At 39.3% G+C, this 19,589-nt stretch overlaps 1 protein-coding gene across 2 annotated transcripts in view; it reads right to left on the minus strand.

Annotated features, from left to right (window-relative positions):
* Window positions 1-19,487, minus strand: part of LOC124147250 (tyrosine aminotransferase-like) — a 38,542-nt gene extending 19,055 nt beyond the window's left edge. The window contains exons 1-2 of one of the 2 annotated variants that reach the window (XM_046517908.2): window positions 11,377-11,461; window positions 5,539-5,703 (exon numbers count right to left, since the gene is read on the minus strand). In XM_046517908.2, coding sequence (XP_046373864.1) covers window positions 5,539-5,686 — 148 coding nt within the window. In that variant the 5' untranslated portion in view covers window positions 5,687-5,703; window positions 11,377-11,461. Of the gene's footprint in view, window positions 1-5,538; window positions 5,704-11,376; window positions 11,462-19,411 lie in introns of those variants that run through there. The other variant, XM_046517906.2, reaches the window with a different exon arrangement.
* Between the last annotated feature and the right edge of the window lie 102 nt (window positions 19,488-19,589).

Raw genomic sequence — 19,589 nt, forward strand, 5'->3', positions numbered from 1 at the left:
ACTGGCAACATCAGACATTAGCAGTCACACAAACACAGGCAACATCAGACATTAGCAGTCACACAAACACTGGCAACATCAGACATTAGCAGTCACACAAACACAGGCAACATCAGACACTAGCAGTCACACAAACACTGGCAACATCAGACATTAGCAGTCACACAAACACAGGCAACATCAGACACTAGCAGTCACACAAACACAGGCAACATCAGACATTAGCAGTCACACAAACACAGGCAACATCAGACACTAGCAGTCACACAAACACTGGCAACATCAGACACTAGCAGTCACACAAACACAGGCAACATCAGACACTAGCAGTCACACAAACACAGGCAACATCAGACACTAGCAGTCACACAAACACAGGCAACATCAGACACTAGCAGTCACACAAACACAGGCAACATCAGACACTAGCAGTCACACAAACACTGGCAACATCGGGTGGCTCCCAGTATTACTGTATACAGGTTGATATATACATACAAAAGCCCCTATGTGCCAGGTCAGCACATAGTGGTAGTGGTTGTTGTCTTGGTGCCCCGGAGCACCCAGCCTAACTCTAGCTAGGCTAAGGGTAAGACCTTTCTTCTCTCTCTTTCTCGCTCTCATGTTCATCTTACTTATATTGGTGATTTTACGTGCGCTTTCCGACTGTGCATGTCGCACACGGGCCCGCCAGGCCATTTAATGTGTTTCCGAGAGGGGGAAAAGGAAGTGGTGGTGCAACCCAGGAGGGGGGTTTAAGGGTTGCTTATATAGTAATTTTGAGATTTTGAGATTTGGAATGAATGCCAAGAGTGGGTAGGGGGCGAACTAAGGGAGCTGTGTGTGGTGGGTGGTGTGTTAGTTTATGTGATTTTGGTTTTATTAGTTTATTTGGAGTTTAAATGCGACTAATTAGTCCTGTTTTAATTAAGTATATGCCTAAGGCTTTGAATTTTTCTAATTTATTTTGTGGATTTAGGATTGATTCTAGAGTAAGTGCAGTATTAAGATTTAGGGTGGTCTGTAGTGTTGTTCGGTGTGTTTGGTAGTGTGTGCAGTGAATGAGTACATGTTCTGGTGTTTCTTGTTTGTAATGTGGGCAGGTTCCTGGTGCGTGTAATTTACTTATTTTAAGGTGGTTATTTAGTTTGGTGTGGCCTGTTTGTAGTTTAGTGACAGTCATGTTCATCTCTGGACCAAGGCTTATATAGCCAAGGTCATCTAACATTTAGTAAGTCAAAAATATAAACAACAGTAATTCTTCAGTGACATACTTGCACATCTCGTTCATGATGGGATTAACAAATAGGATTAGCATCTTATAAATAACAGCAATTAAGTGTTTCAAGGCATATAGATGGCATGGCTCCAGGGTTATTAGCCTTTGGAATTAAATGTTCATTCAGACAATGGTTGTCATAAATCAGTCGCTTTGACAGATGGACGCGGAGGGATCCTGTTTCTATGCCCCCAACCCCCTCCCCAAGTTGAGTTGATTGGTTCGACTGTGTCATATGGCCCTGTGACGCAGGGGTAGCATTATGCAGATGGCTGTTACAATGAATGCTCGTTCCACCCGTGACGCACAGGTCTGGTTGTTGATGAAATATAGTGACAGCTAAATAGACAGATTTTTTATTCATGCACCGATTGTCTTTAAATGTAATATCCAGTTACGTATGACTATTTCAGATATTGTAGTAAACGTCCAGACTAAAGCAGTCACACAAACTCAGGCAACATTAGACACTAGCAGACTAGCAGATACTCAAACACAGATACTCAAACACAGCCCCCCCCCCCCCCCCCACACACACACACACACACACACACTCTTTGTGGCGGGGCTAAGTAGCCCACTGTGAGGGCAGGTTAATCTGTCACCCCTGCAATATTTGTCCTGTCTTTCATCATGCCAAATATATGTAGGCCAACGAGCTAGGCTAACAGGCTGCCAGGGCTGGAAATATTGCCTACAGCATGAACAACACTACCTGTCTCAAGAGTAACTGAATTAATTGTTGTGAGTATGTCTCACCAGGCAGTTCTTGACAAAGAACAGAACCAGAGGTACAGAAGCTCACCTTCACTAGACATCCCACATGAGTGTATTGTGATACTTTTGTATAAATTTTAATTTTAATTATCAATTTTCAGTTATAGATAAGTATACTCCCAGCTGAGGCAGTACTTAACAAACCTACTAGTAGTACTACTTATCTTGTCCCTACTGTTACCTACCAACTTCTAAAAATTCCAATCAAGCAGTTCAACTACTAATTTCCTTTTAACTGGAAAAAACATAATTTGAACAAACAAAAAACATTTAATATAGTGAGTCAACTGGTTACCATGGTTACACAGCATTAGAAATTAACTCTGTGCCACGAAATAACAAATTTCAAATCACAAGTAGAATGTAAAGGAATGTTTCCATCACATAGAAAACTGCATATTACCAGGTCTTGTTCTTGTTTGTTTGTTGTTTAACGCCGCACTCAGCAATATTCCAGCTATATGACTATATAGTCTGGAACAGACAATCCAGTGATTGACAGCATGAGCATCGATCCCAAATGCGTGGATCGATGACATGTATGAACCAAGTCAGTGAGCCTGACCACCCGATCCCGTTAGTCGCCTCTTACGACAAGCATAGTCACCTTTTACGGCAAGTATGGGTTGCTGAAGACCTATTCTACCCCGGATCTTCATGGGTCGCATATTACCAGAGTGGCAAGTTTTCTTGGATGAGTATTTCGTGGTGATAAATAGCAATTCTAGTTGCTTCATCACACACTGTATTCAGTCAGTATGCATCTGGGGGTGACTAATGGTCTGGAAATCACTGTTGCGATAACTATTTATATTGAAAGAAACTATTGCGATAACAATTGATACTCGCTCATCACGCCGAAGACCCGGGTTCGAATCCCCACATGGGTACAATGTGTGAAGCCCATTTCTGGTGCCCCCCTCCATGATATTGCTGGAATATTGCTAAAAGCAACGTAAAACCATACTCACTCACTCACTCACTCTTTAGCAAATGTTGAACTGTATAGAAGAACATTCAAGACACTTGAGACTTGTTCAATATTACAATTAGTCTTATACATCAGAAAATATTGGTTGAAGTTCACAGTGCAATCTTCATCTGATGGGTCTAACTGGATTTTTAAAAGAAGTACTTTTACCTTATTACGTGATCGACAATACTTTTACAAAGTTTACAAGATCCACTTGAAATATTATGTTTCTGAAATTATATTTCTTTTCTGACCCCGAGTATTATAATGGTAAAGATCTGTAAATTGCGTGTGTGACTATGTGCCTCCAAACATCCAGTTCGCAATATTAGAACACATTTTCTACCATGATTTTGAGGTAGTTGATTAATGAACAATTTGCATACTCGTATATGCAAGGGGCCGACGTATGGGTCCTTTAGGAAGTGACAACTTGGAGACGATGGCTTGCGGTATATACAATTTTACTTTACACAGGTAGATACATACATACAAAAGACACTATGTGCCAGGTCAGCACATAGTGGTAGTGGTTGTTGTCTAGGTGCCCCGGAGCACCCAGCCTAACCCTAGCTAGGCTAAGGGTAAGACCTTTCTATAATCTTTTTCAATCTCACTTACTTACTTACTTTGGAGATTCAACGTGCGCTTCCCGACTGATGCGTATTTCGCACACGGGCCCGCCAGGCCATTTAATGTGTTTCCGAGAGGGGGAAAAGGAAGGGGTGGTGCAACCCAGGAGGGGGCTTTAGGGGTTGCTTATATAGAATTTGGGAATTTTGAGATTTGGAATAGATGCCGATGGGGTTGGGGAGGAGAACTAAGGGAACTGGTGGATGTTTGTTTGTTTATGTGATTTTGATTTGGTAGATTATTGTGTTTTTAGATGCGTTTTATTAGTTCCGTTTTGATTAAGAATACGCCTAGGGCCTTGAAGTTTTCTAGTTTATTTTGTGGGTTTAGTATTGCTTCTAGAGTGAGAGCCTTGTTTAGATTGAGGGTGGTTTGTAATGCGGTTCGATGTGTTAGGTAGTGTGTGCAGTGGATGAGTGCGTGTCCTGGGGTTTCTAGTTGTTTGCAGTGTGGGCAGTTACCTGTAGTGCGTTTTTTCATTTTTTTTAGGTGGTTATTTAGGTTGGTGTGTCCTGTTTGGAGTTTAGTGATTACTCTGTAGATTTTTTTTGATGGATGGAGAATTTTTGGTTTGGTTAGTGGTTTGCTGAGTACTTTTTTGATTTGGCTATTTGAGTTTAGATATTGGTTATGCCATTTTTGGTCATTTTTTGCTTGTTTACACTTTTAATTTCTGATTTTGAGATGGGTAAGTTTAAACTTATTTCTGGGATTTTGAGGGATAGTTTAGCTGCTTTATCGGCGTTTTCATTACCGTATATTCCTACGTGGGCGGGTATCCACAAGAAGGTTATTTGTTTGCCTGCCTTAGTTAGGTCGTTGGAGCTTTTAAGTATTTGATTGATTAATTTAGGTCGGTTTTTGGTATTTTTGTTTTGGAGGGCTTGCAGTCCACTTAGGGAGTCGGTAAGTATTAGGATTTTTTTGTGGTTTTTGGATTCTTGATTATGGAGGGCTGAGGCCATGTCCATTAGTTCTGCCGTGAATATTGATTGGTTGTTTGGGAGTCGGAAGGATTGTGTGGTTTTAGTTGGTTGTGTGGTATGGACTCCGAAACCTGTGTGTTTGGAGGTCGGATCTGAAGATCCGTCCGTGTAAATGTGACACCAATTGGGCCAATTTTCGTGTATGTATGCTAGTGTGGTGGTTTTAGCTATGTTTGGGTCGGTTTGTTTATTTATTTGGCTAGCTAGTGTTGTGTCTATTTTGGGTATTTTAAGTTTAGGGGTGAAGATATTTGATTGTTTGCAGTTTTGTTTAAGATTTTTAATTTGGTGTAGATTTTTAATTTAGGTAGTTTGTCAATCTCTCTGGACCAAGGCTTATATAGCCAAGGTCACCTGACATTTAGTAAGTAATAAATATAAATATAAACAGTAATTCATCAGTGACATACTTGCACATCTCGTTCAGGATGGCAGACGGTCGATGTACACAAAAATGGGGATTAACAATTAGGATTAGCATCTTATAAATAACAGCAATTAAGTGTTTCAAGGCATATAGATGTCATGGCTCCAGGGTAATGAGCCTTTGCAATCAAATGTTCTTCAGACAATGGGTGTCGTAAATCAGTCGCTATGACATAGCTAAACAAACAATCCTGGGAATGGCACACGTGGATCAAGTTTCACTGTACACTGTACAATTTGAGTTGATAAAAAAGGCAGGCTTTTGTTTAAATGACTTCAAGCAAACTTGCACCAGAGACCATATAATAGATTATATGGTCTCTGCTTGCACAGAGTCAAATTTCCAAGCCTAGTCTCCCAATAGTATTAAATGTCTTCAACTACGAATGACCAGCTTAGTATAATCTACAGCATGTATGAAGGCATAACAGAAGGCATTTTCACAGATTTTCAGTCATTCCTACCTATGGACAGGGCGATCATTTCCTTCTCTGGGTTGGGGGTGAGCTTCATGCTGTCCACGATGTTTCTGATGGGGTTGAAGGTTTGCTCTGCAATCGTTGAGGCTGGGACGTTCCAACATGTCTTCGCCTTCTTTGTTTTGGGATCCATTCTTCAGTGGAGTTGAACTGAAAAAAATACTGGTAAATTGCAGCAGTGTCGAAGGGGAAAACAGAGCAGTGTAGAAGGGGAAAACACAGCAGTGTAGAAGGGGAAAACACAGCAGTGTAGAAGGGGAAAACAGAGCAGTGTAGAAGGGGAAAACACAGCAGTGTAGAAGGGGAAAACACAGCAGTGTAGAAGGGGAAACACAGCAGTGTAGGAGGGGAAAACACAGCAGTGTAGAAGGGGAAACACAGCAGTGTAGAAGGGGAAAACACAGCAGTGTAGGAGGGGAAAACACAGCAGTGTAGAAGGGGAACACACAGCAGTGTAGAAGGGGAACACACAGCAGTGTAGAAGGGGAAAACAGAGCAGTGTAGAAGGGGAAAACACAGCAGTGTAGAAGGGGAAAACACAGCAGTGTCAAAGGGGAAAACAGAGCAGTGTAGAAGGGGAAAACACAGCAGTGTAGAGTGAGTGAGTGAGTCGGGCTTAACGCCGCTTTTAACAGTATTCCAGTCATGTAGAAGGGGAAAACAGAGCAGTGTAGAAGGGGAAAACACAGCAGTGTAGGAGGGGAAAACACAGCAGTGTAGAAGGGGAACACACAGCAGTGTAGAAGGGGAACACACAGCAGTGTAGAAGGGGAAAACACAGCAGTGTAGAAGGGGAAAACACAGCAGTGTAGAAGGGGAACACACAGCAGTGTAGAAGGGGAAAACACAGCAGTGTCAAAGGGGAAAACAGAGCAGTGTAGAAGGGGAAAACACAGCAGTGTAGAGTGAGTGAGTGAGTTGGGCTTTACGCCGCTTTTAACAGTATTCCAGTCATATCACGGCGTGTCAGCTTAATGTGGGAGGAAAGCCCGAAGTGATGCAGGTCTCGGACGTTTACCACTTCGGTGAAACCCACGAGCACGGGTATGGTGCTGACAAATGTAGAAACATAATCGGGGCGAACCGGGATTCGAACCCAAAATCATAGGTTTCTGGCGTGCCTAAGGGACGCAACTCTGCACAGCAAATCGCGGCGCCTTAGACGACTGGGCCACCCGTGCCCCCCAGCAGTGTAGAAGGGGAAAACACAGTAGTTTAGAAGGGAAAAACACAGCAGTGTAGAAGGGAAAACAGCAGTGTTGAAGAGTACAAACACAGTAGTGTAGAAAGGGAAAACAGTAGTGTAGAAAGGAAAACAGTAGTGTAGAATGGGAAAACAGTAGTGTAGCAAGGGAAAACAGTTGTGTAGAAAGGGAAAACAGTAGTGTAGAAAGGGAAAACAGTAGTGTAGAAAGGGAAAACAGTTGTGTAGAATGGGAAAACAGTAGTGTAGAAAGGGAAAACAGTAGTGTAGAATGGGAAAACAGTAGTGTAGAATGGGAAAACAGTAGTGTAGAATGGGAAAACAGTAGTGTAGAAAGGGAAAACAGTAGTGTAGAAAGGAAAAACAGTAGTGTAGACAGGGAAAACAGTAGTGTAGAATGGGAAAACAGTAGTGTAGAAAGGGAAAACAGTAGTGTAGAAAGGGAAAACAGTAGTGTAGAAAGGGAAAACAGTAGTGTAGAATGAGAAAACAGTAGTGTAGAAAGAGAAAACAGTAGTGTAGAAAGGGAAAACAGTAGTGTAGAAAGAGAAAACAGTAGTGTAGAAAGGGAAAACAGTAGTGTAGAATGGGAAAACAGTAGTGTAGAATGGGAAAACAGTAGTGTAGAAAGGGAAAACAGTAGTGTAGAATGGGAAAACAGTAGTGTAGAAATGGAAAATAGTAGTGTAGAAAGGGAAAATAGTAGTGTTGAAGTGGAAAACAGAAGTGTAGAAAGGGAAAACATTAGTGTAGAATGGGAAAAGATTAGTGTAGAATGGGAAAACAGTGTTGAAGGGGAAAACAGCAGTCTAGAAATTGAAGGGCAAAACACAAGTGAACATGGTGAAGAAAGGGGAAACACAGAAGTATAGAAGTAGAAAAATTTGTTTTTAATTTGGTTTTAATAAGTGTCCCCATTTGTCAAAAGTATGGTGCTCAGAGCGCTTATTACGGCCAATACAATAACTGATCTGATAGCTCCGTCAATAACAGTGTCACATTTATAGTGACATGCCGAAAAAATATCCACATTTGACATTTCAGATAAACACTACCAGAAAAAATATTTGTATTTTTAAGCTTCTGAAGGGCCTGTTTTTTTACACCAATTGGCCCAATATCTACCCAGACAGTAAACAAAGCCCTCATGCTTTGCTTCAAGCCCAAGCTACAGTGACTCGGACAAGCCAATCTGGTGGATCAGTTAAAACCGTCTTAGTACAGCACCTTGGAGCCTGTTCTTCAGGATACCTGCAGCATCACATCGTCCCGGGGCAAGGGAGTTAACTGACTGTTAGAGTCCAGTTTCCATCCTTGCTGAACTAGGCTGGAATTCCAGAGTTACATTTTGGCCGGACTAATGAGTGTCACATAGTCCATACAAAAACATGCAACAATACAGACATCCGGTTCGTATACCATGTATACAACATGGATTTTAACGTGCAGATTTTCGTCGACAGCATGATCAGCAAAGCATGTGTACTATCAACTGAGCGTCAGCAGATAATTGCCAAATCTGTTCATGTTTTAAATAACGGTGCTCAAATGTTTTCATGCACTTCGCGAGGCAAGACCTGTTTTATCACAAAATAGATTTTGATTATCGATCAGATTCCACTAAGGTCATCTGTACCTTCAGTGGTGGTGGGGACACAAATCACAACCACGATGTGTAACCATTATTAATTTTACATTAAAAACCAACTGAACATGTTGTCATGGTACCATTTTCAAGTTTTTATTTTTTTAAACTGCAAAAAGGGGCGTGGTCAAACCCAGGACCCCACTCTGGACCTGCCCCGAATGAACACTAGCTCATCACATGTATAGAAACACGATACAAGGAAAGTATTTCCAAAAAATACATTCTATCATGCTTGTGACAAAGACAACAGTGTTTACAGTCATAAGGCAATATTAAACACCCTGTGCAACACTACTGTTCTGAGATTTGAGATGTGAGTAGTATACTTTGTTTTGTTTGTTTGTTTGTTTGTTTGTTGTTTAATGCCACACTCAGCAGTATACAGCTACGTGAAGGTGGTCTGTCAATAATCGTGTCTGGACCAGACAATCCAGAGATTGACATCATGAGCATCGATCTACACAATTGGGATACAATAACCTGCATCAACCAAGTCAGCAAGTTGCTCTTTACGGCAAGCATGGGTTGCTGAAGACCTATTCTACCTTGGACCTTCAGGGGCCAAGATTATATAATACTCAAACAAGTCAAAGAACACCTGATTCTCTCGCATTGCTATGGTTAATCTGTCATGGTATGTCTCTCTCTGTAATAAGGTGGCAAGACCATTTCCATGGCAATTTGTAAACACATACCATGTCACACATCATGCACATGTCATGCACACATCATGCACACCTCACACAAAGTGCATAACAAATGGGTCAGAATGAGGCACAATCTGAAAAATGTCGGCAAATCGGTTCGACATGTTTGAAGCCAGGACAATTCCTTGACTTTCTCTGCATATGAATCGCCTAACTTCTGCCCTTCTGCAGGCCTACTATATAGGGCAGGCTCACCAAAACATGTAAATTTCTAGATGAGGGTCATAAAAAATAATACATATATTTGGGGAGGGTCATGTCAAAAGAGACATATTATAATAAAACATAAAGTGCTTTTACATTTTGTGTTCTCAGTGAAAGTCATGAAAAAAATGAACAAGGACATGGGGAAGGTCATTCGAAAATATGACAAGCATTAAGGGAGGGTCATTATTTTCAGTACATTAGCGCATCAAAAACCTCCCCCCCCCCCCCCCCCCCCCCCCCCACCAGCTACAGACAGCAGAGTATTTGCGTAAAATACCCCCGCAAAATATTCAAAACCCAATTACTTTCAATTAACTTGCATACAGAAACGCATGCATTAAATGAAAAACTCAAATGTATAAAAACAGCTTGCGTAATTATCCAATGAAGCTTTTCCAGCATGTGTACAAAGGTGCTAATTTCCGAAACACAATTACGAGCTGATTTACTTTCCAAGTCAAGCCTATATATATTTAAAACAGTTATATACATCTAAATCATTATTTCATTTTTTTAAATCTTAAAATGTATACTTATTTGGGGAAAAAACAATAGAGTGATGTATTGATGAGTGAAAAAATATTGGTTACTCAATGAAAAATGTATTAACCCAATTAAAATAGAAACCCTAGAGTAAAAACTCAATTGCTCAAAAAGTTATCTGAAGCTCTTGACTCCTATAGTCTAACATGCTAAACCAAGTATTCATGCCACATTGCGATGGCTTGTAAGTATCAAACAAATTGTTTTACCAGAGGTGACTCAAAGCATGGACAGAATTCCTCACCATCAGGGTACTATTATGGTTCTGTTCTGATGTACAAAACCGTCCAAATGGCGTGCTGGTTTTCTTGGGGGAATTAGTCAGCAAAGAGCCGGAGTCACAGGAGACTAATTACAATTTTATTTACAAGAACAATGAACAATTTACAATATCTAAAAAATATAGCTGAGGGTGCCACAGAGAGTCGGTACAACCCTCTGGGCTGTGAGAGAGAGGTCTGCTTTGTTAGAGCGACAAACCCCTTCTGCTTAACATTTTGCTTCTGTATGTATTTAACAAAACTGATTGGTTGATACAAAATGGTGTGTGCCCATGGTTTATGAATGACTAGACAGAGGGGAATACTTAATCATATTTGACTGGCACTAATCTTGTTGACATATTTACTGGGTGCTTGGAAAGAGATTATGGTATCACTATAGACGAGCTTGTATGGGGGCTAATCCTTAATGAGTCTAAATTGAAGTAATTGCTGAATGTTATTCTAATATAGGTGATGACAGCAATCTATAAAAATCTGTAGACATAACTTTTGTCTTATTGAATAGTATGTCTGGGAGATGGGTTCCTGTTACCTTAGGCTAGCATCTATCTGAAACGCTGTAACTGAAACTACTATTATTTTGTATCTGCATTTTTCCTGGATCCTAATATGTATTACTTGCTGTTCTATAATCATATTAAATTTTGTACAAATGTTACACCATGATAACTTATAAAAGCACTTGCTGTGGATCTGATTATTATATGAAAACTTAGTATAAATGTTACCGTATTTGACATAATACGCGCCCAGGGTGCTCTCAAAATTAGAAATAGGGGGCTCTTATTAGAATATAATTTTGGTGAAAGAGTTGACAGATCGTAAATTTCATGGTTTATGCTTACTGCTTGAAACGACACACAAAAAAAGTCTGTGCGTATTATACACGACAGATGTATTTCCAGAATTTAATTTCCGTAATTAAGGGTGCATATAACACACCAGTGCGTATTATACACAAATAAATAAATCGTGTGTACATTGATCGATCGGAAGGGTGCTAATTGGGATTGTTCACTACCCAAAATATATAGCAAATATCGCCATGGACGCTTATTAGAGCAGGCGCTTATTAATTCAAATACAGTGTATCATGATAGTACAATGACAGCTAGGCGCCCAATCCTGGGTACCTACACAATGCCCATGTTAGCTGGATCAGAGATATGCGTGAGTTACAGTATGAAGCCAGTGTTGGCAGTATTTCAGCTACACAAATTAGGGGCTTACCTCGCTGAGTACCCCCTGCTGCCACCTGCACACTTCGTCCTAAGGCTAGGGAGCTTTAAAAGTCCAGTTTCCACCCTTGGCAACCTAGGCTGGAATTATGGAGTTATATTTTGGCTGGACTTATGAGTCAATGCACAGTCCGATCCAAATCAGGTAACGAAATCGATATCCGGTTCGTAAACTGCCGGATAGATTTCAGTCAAGTGCAGAATTTGCATAAAAATGTGTACCGTCAACTGGGTGTCAACAGATATTTTCCAAATGTTTTCATGCTCACCTGATTTGATGCACTTTGCGAAATACAATCCGTTTTATCACAATACAGATTTTGACTGTAGACTTTAGAACAGGTTGTTAAATATTTCTCAACCATGCAGTTTCAAGAGTATATATATGTATATATATACTGTAAATCGTGAAATTATTGAGTCTCCAAGAGAATGCAAACGCTGACCCTTTGCCAAAAATGTGACTCAATATGAATGCGACACCCCCTCCTCTCAAGCATCAGTGGATATGTTATCTAAAGAAATTGTCCTCTGTCAGGTTTACAGGAGAATCCTCACCTTAATCTAACCTTACATTAATCCAATCACTCACCAAATAGCACCGCTTATTAGCGCTGAGTAGTGTACTTTCGCTTAAACAATGCATGAGCGCTGGCTCGTGTTGGCCTTTGACGCAGTCGCAAAGAACAATGACCCTGTGTTGCGTGGGTGGCGTCTGTACGGACTTGCAGGTGTGATCAGTGATGACATAAGTGAGTAGAACTCTTATCTTGAACCCAGTGACAATTCACAGGCTGTAATTAGTGTTTGAATGACATTGTTTATATACTTCTTACAAGTGCTGCTCAATAAACAGTGATGTGGAAAACATAGCTGTTTCTTTTCAGCGTATGTCTAACATGTCTAAGTTGGTATTTCTGCTATCCAAAATGTCTTATTGTTGATATGAATGCAACGTTTAATAATGTGAGCCAAGACCATTCGCATTTTTCGCATTTAATTCATGCTCGCGTTAATTTCACGTTTTACAGTATATATAGTGCCATGGTGATACATTTTCACATGTCACAGGGGATTGGTCAGTTATAGTTATCAGAAGCTGGGGCACGTGATTTAGAGAAGGCTTCCGTCCATAACCCCCCTCCAAAAGTTATATATAGTTACATTATAGCATGTTTCTTCCAACTATATAAGCAGCAAAATTATCCCTTAAACTCCCAGAAATAAGCTTAAACTTACCCAGCTCAAAATCAGAAATCAAAAGTGTCACTAAAAAAAAATCAACAAAAAATGGCAAAATATGTACCAAAACTCAAATAGCCAAATCAGGAAAGTACTCGAAAAAAAACTAACTAAACCAAAAATACTACACCCATCCAAAAAAATCGACAGAATAATTACTAAACTACAAACAGGCCACACCAAACTAAATAATCACCGTAAAATAGCTAATCTACATACAACAGGAAACTGCCCACATTGCAAACAACAAGAAACACCAGAACACGTACTCATTCACTGCACACACTACCAAACACACCGAACAACACTACAGACCACCCTAAATCTTAAAACAGGACTTAAACTAGAATCAATCCTAAATCCACAAAATAAATTAGAAAAATTCAAAGCCTTAGGCAGATACCTAATTAAAACAGGACTAATTGGTCGCATTTAAACCCCAAATAAAATAATAAAACCAAAACTACCTAATCTAGCAACCACCCAACACACACAGCTCCCTTAGTTCGTCCTCCACCCACTCTTGGCATTCATTCCAAATCACAAAATTTCAAAATTACTGTATAAGCAACCCCTAAAGCCCCCCTCCTGGGTTGCAAAAACTCCCTCTTCCCCTTTTCGGAAACACATTAAATGGCCTGGCCGGGCCCGTGTGCGACATACGCTTGCAGTCGGAAAGCGCACGTTAAATCTCCAATATAAGTAAGTAAGTAAGTGTGAGCGGAAGCCTTACCGTGACTTGGAGAGGCAGTCAAGGAGCTGTGCGCAACTGATTGCTTTCTTCACCGGTCCCACCTCATCAAGGCCTCTACGCATCACAGGCTCTGTAGCCTTTGCAACTGACTATCTCTGTTCCCAATTGTACAATGAGTGAAGTAACTCACTTTCCACCAAAGTCAGCAATATTCCAGCTATGTCAAGGTGGCCTCAAGATAATCAGTTCAAGCCAAGGCAAGCAATTCCACAGAATGACATGTACTCACTGACTTACATAACAGTGGTGCAAAACTCACCAGGCCATCGGCACCGTCACATCTTCATGCTTACTGACCAAATAAATCAGTTTCCCAAAAGATTAAATGGTGATGTTATTTGGTGACTATTAGACTTGCACAAGTCTACTTTGGCAATAATTATTAGCTTAAATCACAATTTCTAGATATGTAATAATAAGAACAAGTTGTCCCTATCTGCATATCTAGACTTGCCTATTAGGAGGATAGAATTACGACACATCCATGGATGTATCTTTCAGTACAGCCTTGGAGCAAGGCTAGGTGAATATGGCTCTAACTAGATGGGGGCGGTCGGGTAGCCTAGTGGTTAAAGCGTTCACTCGTCACGCCGAAGACCCTGGTTGGATTCCTGACATGGGTACAATGTGTGAAGCCCATTTCTGGTGTCCACCACCGTGATATTGCTGGAATATTGCTAAAATCGGCGTAAAACCATACTCACTAGATGGACAATACAGGCATGAATATGATGAAGATTAAGTCAATTCTAACACAATCTTAGATGACACTACATATAATGTTTGGTTTGCAGTTTAGACCGACAGGAGCCCAAATTGAAAATACAATAAAAGTCGAGTAAATTTATTCTTATTTGCTCATCAAATATTATATATTTGATAAGTTTGAGAACAGAAACGACAGCAAGAAGGCTATGCAATGCACATGAGTTTTTCTTGAATATTTGTGTTAAAAGGTCACAATAAGAGGGTAAACAAAAATAAGAAACAGTTGTTTCGACACAAAACAGAGGTTACTATGCTTGTCGTAAGAGGTGACTATGTTTGTCGTAAGAGGTGACTATGCATGTCGTAAGAGGTGACTATGCATGTCGTAAGAGGTGACTATGCTTGTCGTAAGAGGTGACTATGCTTGTCGTAAGAGGTGACTATGCTTGTCGTAAGAGGTGACTATGCTTGTTGTAAGAGGTGACTAACAGGATCGGGTGGTCAGGCTCGCTGACTTGGTTGATGCATGTCATCGATCCCAATTGCATAGATAAATGCTTATGATGTCAATCACTCGATTGTCTAGTCCAGACTTGATTATTTACAGACCGCCGTCATATAGCTGGAATATTGCTGAGTGCGCTGTTCAACAACCCAAAACAAACAAAACAATACCAACAAACAATACAAACAGCATCAATATTCACATTCAGAATGCCAGAGAAGTGAGAGGGTAATGGCAAAAGGACAGTACAATGCAAACAATCTAGAGACAATGGGGGTATGTGAAGGTCAAAGACAGTTGTAGGATCAAATATCAAAATCTTCCAACAAAGGTATCACATGTTATTATGCATACCACATATATACTGCATACCAAATTTCATAATGATACTTGCCCAATTGGAAGGGTGGCCTTACATTAATGGCTGATGGCGATGTTTAAAATCAGAGCAACTTTCAGAGACACTATGTATGGGGTCATCAAGTTTCAGCTTCTAAGACATGGTGGATCTGGAAGTTCAGGTGAGCTAATAAAACAAGACATGTTACTTAACTTATCTCATAATAACTTTCTTTAATTCTTTGTTTTGACCTTCCCAAGAAAAGGGCAAGCAAAACCTAATAATGTGTCCTTTAACAGAGTAACCATGGTAACAAGAAACCAGCAAATACATCTAGGTTATTTACATTTTTAGTCTAATTTGAAACAAAAATGAAATAGTTAAAAACCAAAACTAAAAATCGATATATAAACATGCTAAATGTAATGTTTGTCGTGAAATTCTAAATAATTGAAGCTGCTGAAAATAATATCAGTGTACATCAGTATATCAGTGTGTATATATCATGACAACTAACCACAATACATAAATTGGGAATTTACAGTGATATGTGACCCAAGTGGATCTGAGCAGGTCTAGATCACTCCCTGCAATATACGTCAACTGTATGTTGATACTGTCGATGTACTACCAGATACCAGGGCAAAAAAACAATGATATATTGCATGTGACACGCTCCATATCCTCTGTATTGCCAAGCAAATATATAAAAATATTCTATTGCACTTACCTACAAACACAAACAAGTTGTCCGTTTTAATACTAAACAGAATTACAGCTCCGTAAATCATATATACTGTTCACATGAATATGTGTTTTGAATTTACATATTTACCCCCATTGACGCGTATATGATTGAACAGGTGGAATACCCACTGGGGCTCCACTGTGAAAAGTGATTGTCAATATCAATGAAATGGACATCTGTTGTGCATATCATATCATAATAATTTTAGATACATCTAGCTCTACACTGAAATACATCATTTCAATCTTGTGATGTTACTTTATTTTCATTTATATTACAAGTTCAATTAATATGGCCTATGTCAATTTGTAACAGCTGCTTCATCATGTTGATATTTTGTTGTTTTATGAATAATACAAAATGTAATTAGGTTATCATGTATTTCAGTTTATTCCAAACAGTGTATTTACCCACCTGTCCGCACCCTGTGACAAGGGTTGAGATACAAGTAGGTGGTCACAAACAAGAACACAAGCTGGAGCTACGTCTCAGAGATAAGTATCAACTGCATATTCAGCAATTTAATACAAACGCATAAACAAAATGGACCCGCAAAATTGTTACTCTCAAAGAAACTCAAAGCACAAATTTATAACTGCACTGGTCATTACTTTCGTAACAGATGATATCAATAGGAGCAGCATGTGCTCAGATTAATATCAACAGATTATAAAATATATTTGTGGTGTAGTGAGTGAGTGAGTATGGTTTTATGCCACTTTTAGCAATATTCCAGCAATATCATGGTGGGAGACACCAGAAATGGGCTTCACACATTGTACCCATGTCGGGAATCAAACCGGGTCTTCGGCGTGATGAGCGAACACTTTAACCACTAGGCTACGCGACCGCCCCTGTTTGTCATGTAAGGGTGCCATGTATTTAATATACTACTTTAACAAAGTTAAGAACCACCTTGGGAAGGAACTAAAATCTTTGATGCACGTTTATACAGAATGCCACTAATAATAGACATGTTTGAACTTCTATGTAAATCATTTTGGACACAACTAGACAGCTATCTCAATAATAGTGTACCTTTTGAAATTAAAAAAAACCCAGATACTATAGGCCATCAATGACAAAAACTCTAAATTAATTTATTATATTATTGTTTCAAGTAAAAGATATATCTATACTTCTAATATTAACAATGATTAAGAAGGCATAAACAACACTAATTGCTTTCATCAAAATTGTGGAAAAAAAGTTTGATGTCAGATAAAAGAAACTATGAAGATATTTGACCATGGTGACATCAAAGAGATTTCCAAAAAGACACCACATTAACCACAGCACCATTGAAAGTGGTGGAATAAAAAACACAACAAAAGGAAAGTGTTTGAACTCCATCAAGTAGCACAATCTTTCATGTATTTCGTCTCATTTACCTTTGATCTTGATAACAGGGATCTGTTCTTTTCAGGGTAAAGGAATTAAGATAAGAGAGGTTGTTTATTAACTAGAACACTGCAAAATTGATATTGTCAGATGGTAAACTCCTACACATGAGGAATTAAGAATTTTGTCTAACAAAAAACTTGTGAATTGTTTTGTTTGTTGGCATTACTTAGAAGTCGGCGGATGACAAAGTAGACACAATTTATGGATAACAACTTCTTTAATACTGTAAAGGCGACATTTCGGTAGAGATCCTTTTAAGTCCCTACGTACAAGAAAGGGGCTGCATGGTGGTACTCGTGGACAAGTAGGGCACTTATATAGAAGTCAGGGTAACTAACGACACTCCCACCTCATTCACACTTATCTATGCTTACGCAATTTCTTTCAAATTATTGAAATAAGTACTTTATCCTCACTAAACATGTATTTGCAAAATTAATCTTTCAGCAATATCGGATTAATTAAAGACCACTATAGGTTTAGCGTTCCAATCAGCACTCTTAATCTACACAAAATAATAATAAATCTTTTCTTCAATCTGACATCGAAATCCCCATTATTGATAGGCTTATGGTTTCTCAGGATAAGCTGTGATATGACATTAGTTAAAAATTGGGAAATCAAGTAAAACATGACATATCGCCATCTTAGACCCAAAACATTTACTCCTATGTCAGTCTCTGACCTTAGCCATTAGTCGGTTGAAATTTGGTTCAGGACAAGTGAGATCAGCTGATGCTCAAAAATTCATGATAAGACTAACATCTACTGGGACTAATGCAAAGATACAGCTTAATTTGGGCGGGTTTGTTGTCCACTTGACTCAACAGCCCCTATGGTCTAGTAGTTGTAGAGTGTCTGCCCGAAAGAGCAGGTCTAGGGTTCGATCCCTGGCGGTTATAAATATGATAAATGACGATACTTGTTGCTACCCTGCCTGGCGCTCATCATAAGGGAATTATATAAGTCCGGAAAGCTCAGTCAGGCATCCATGTTAAACTGAGGCATGGTATCTTCATGGACTAACACTATAAACCGGAATTAGTCCGGACTAGCTCAAGCAATCTCACACACACACGGCATTCATGTCATTATATAAGTGCAATAATCTTGAACGCAACATTAAATCCAATATATACGATAGCTACGCGATAAATCGCAAAGAACAATGAAGAATGAAGTGTGGTTTATTTCATAATAAAACATTGTTCTATCATGACGTCATTTCTAAAGATTCAAACATGCGCTTGCAACTTAATGACGTCATATATTGGACATTATTTTTGAGAGGGGAGTGTCAAGTGACTTTTTTCCCATAGATGTAGCTGGACAGCGCAGATAAACACAACGGGAGAGATATGACAATCAGTACTCGGGGAAAAGGTAAAGTTAGGTAGTCGACATGAGGATTGGGAGAATATGCGGGAAATACCCACCTGTGCATAAAATGGACTTGTCCGACATTCCAGAGGTTAGATTCTATTCAGGGAATCATCATTATTAAAATACGGGTAAATATTTTTAAACCTTGTGCATTTTATCGTCATCCTCAAAGAGGCTGTACACAATGTTGATATGTCATATAAGAAGTAAATGACTCGTTGTTGTAATTTCTTAAATAAAGGATACTAGTATCTCATTAAAATGGAATGTTCTCAACCTTACAAAATCACAGAGTTTTACAATGCATAAACAAATAAACATTCATTCATGGCCCTCCTCAAAAACTATTTCAATTTGGGTGGGACCTTTCAACAAGTTGTTCTAAGACCATGGGTACACGCCTTGTGTTGTAAATCCAAATGATGATGTAACTTAGCTGCATATGTCAACATTCTAAAACAAACTAAATAACTATCCATTTCTATATATTCAATAAAAAAAAATTTTTTTTTACTGGATCGGATGTAATTACCAGTTCTACACAAGAAACCACACACAAAAAAAACCTTCACCACCCTACGTCAGACTCGGTGACGCACGGGAAGTCAACGACCTTTCCTTTTTTTATATAACTGTTAATTACCTGCTGCCAGAAGCTCATCAAAGCTTGAGACAGCTGATTAACTCATATCACAACACACACATCGTTATGTAAATATACAGATTAAGAACACATGGACACGTGGACTTGTTGACATTTGATGAATATTGATCAGACAGCCTGATTGTGGTATAACAACAGTTCGCGCCTGGATGGACACAGAGACAGAACGGTACAAATACTGGATTGACAAGATTTTGTTTCGTTTCCCATCCACTTGAAATAGACGAAAGACCAATATACACCATGTACGATGGCAAGAAATTAAAGAATAAGTCTTACCTGTTGTTACAAGACAATTGAAAAGTTCCCGAAGTAGATTGTGGGTGCGTGTTTACAACGTGCAATAGGTCACCTTGACCTCTAAACGGCAGCAGTAATTTGATTGGTTGTGTTTGTGGGCAGGTGCGCATATACGTATGTGATTGGATAATTAGTCATTTCATGTGAGCGAGTGAAA

The sequence above is a fragment of the Haliotis rufescens genome, unplaced genomic scaffold (genome assembly GCF_023055435.1).
Source record: "Haliotis rufescens isolate VD_foot unplaced genomic scaffold, xgHalRufe1.0.p SCAF_30, whole genome shotgun sequence".
NCBI classification, from domain to species: domain Eukaryota; kingdom Metazoa; phylum Mollusca; class Gastropoda; order Lepetellida; family Haliotidae; genus Haliotis; species Haliotis rufescens.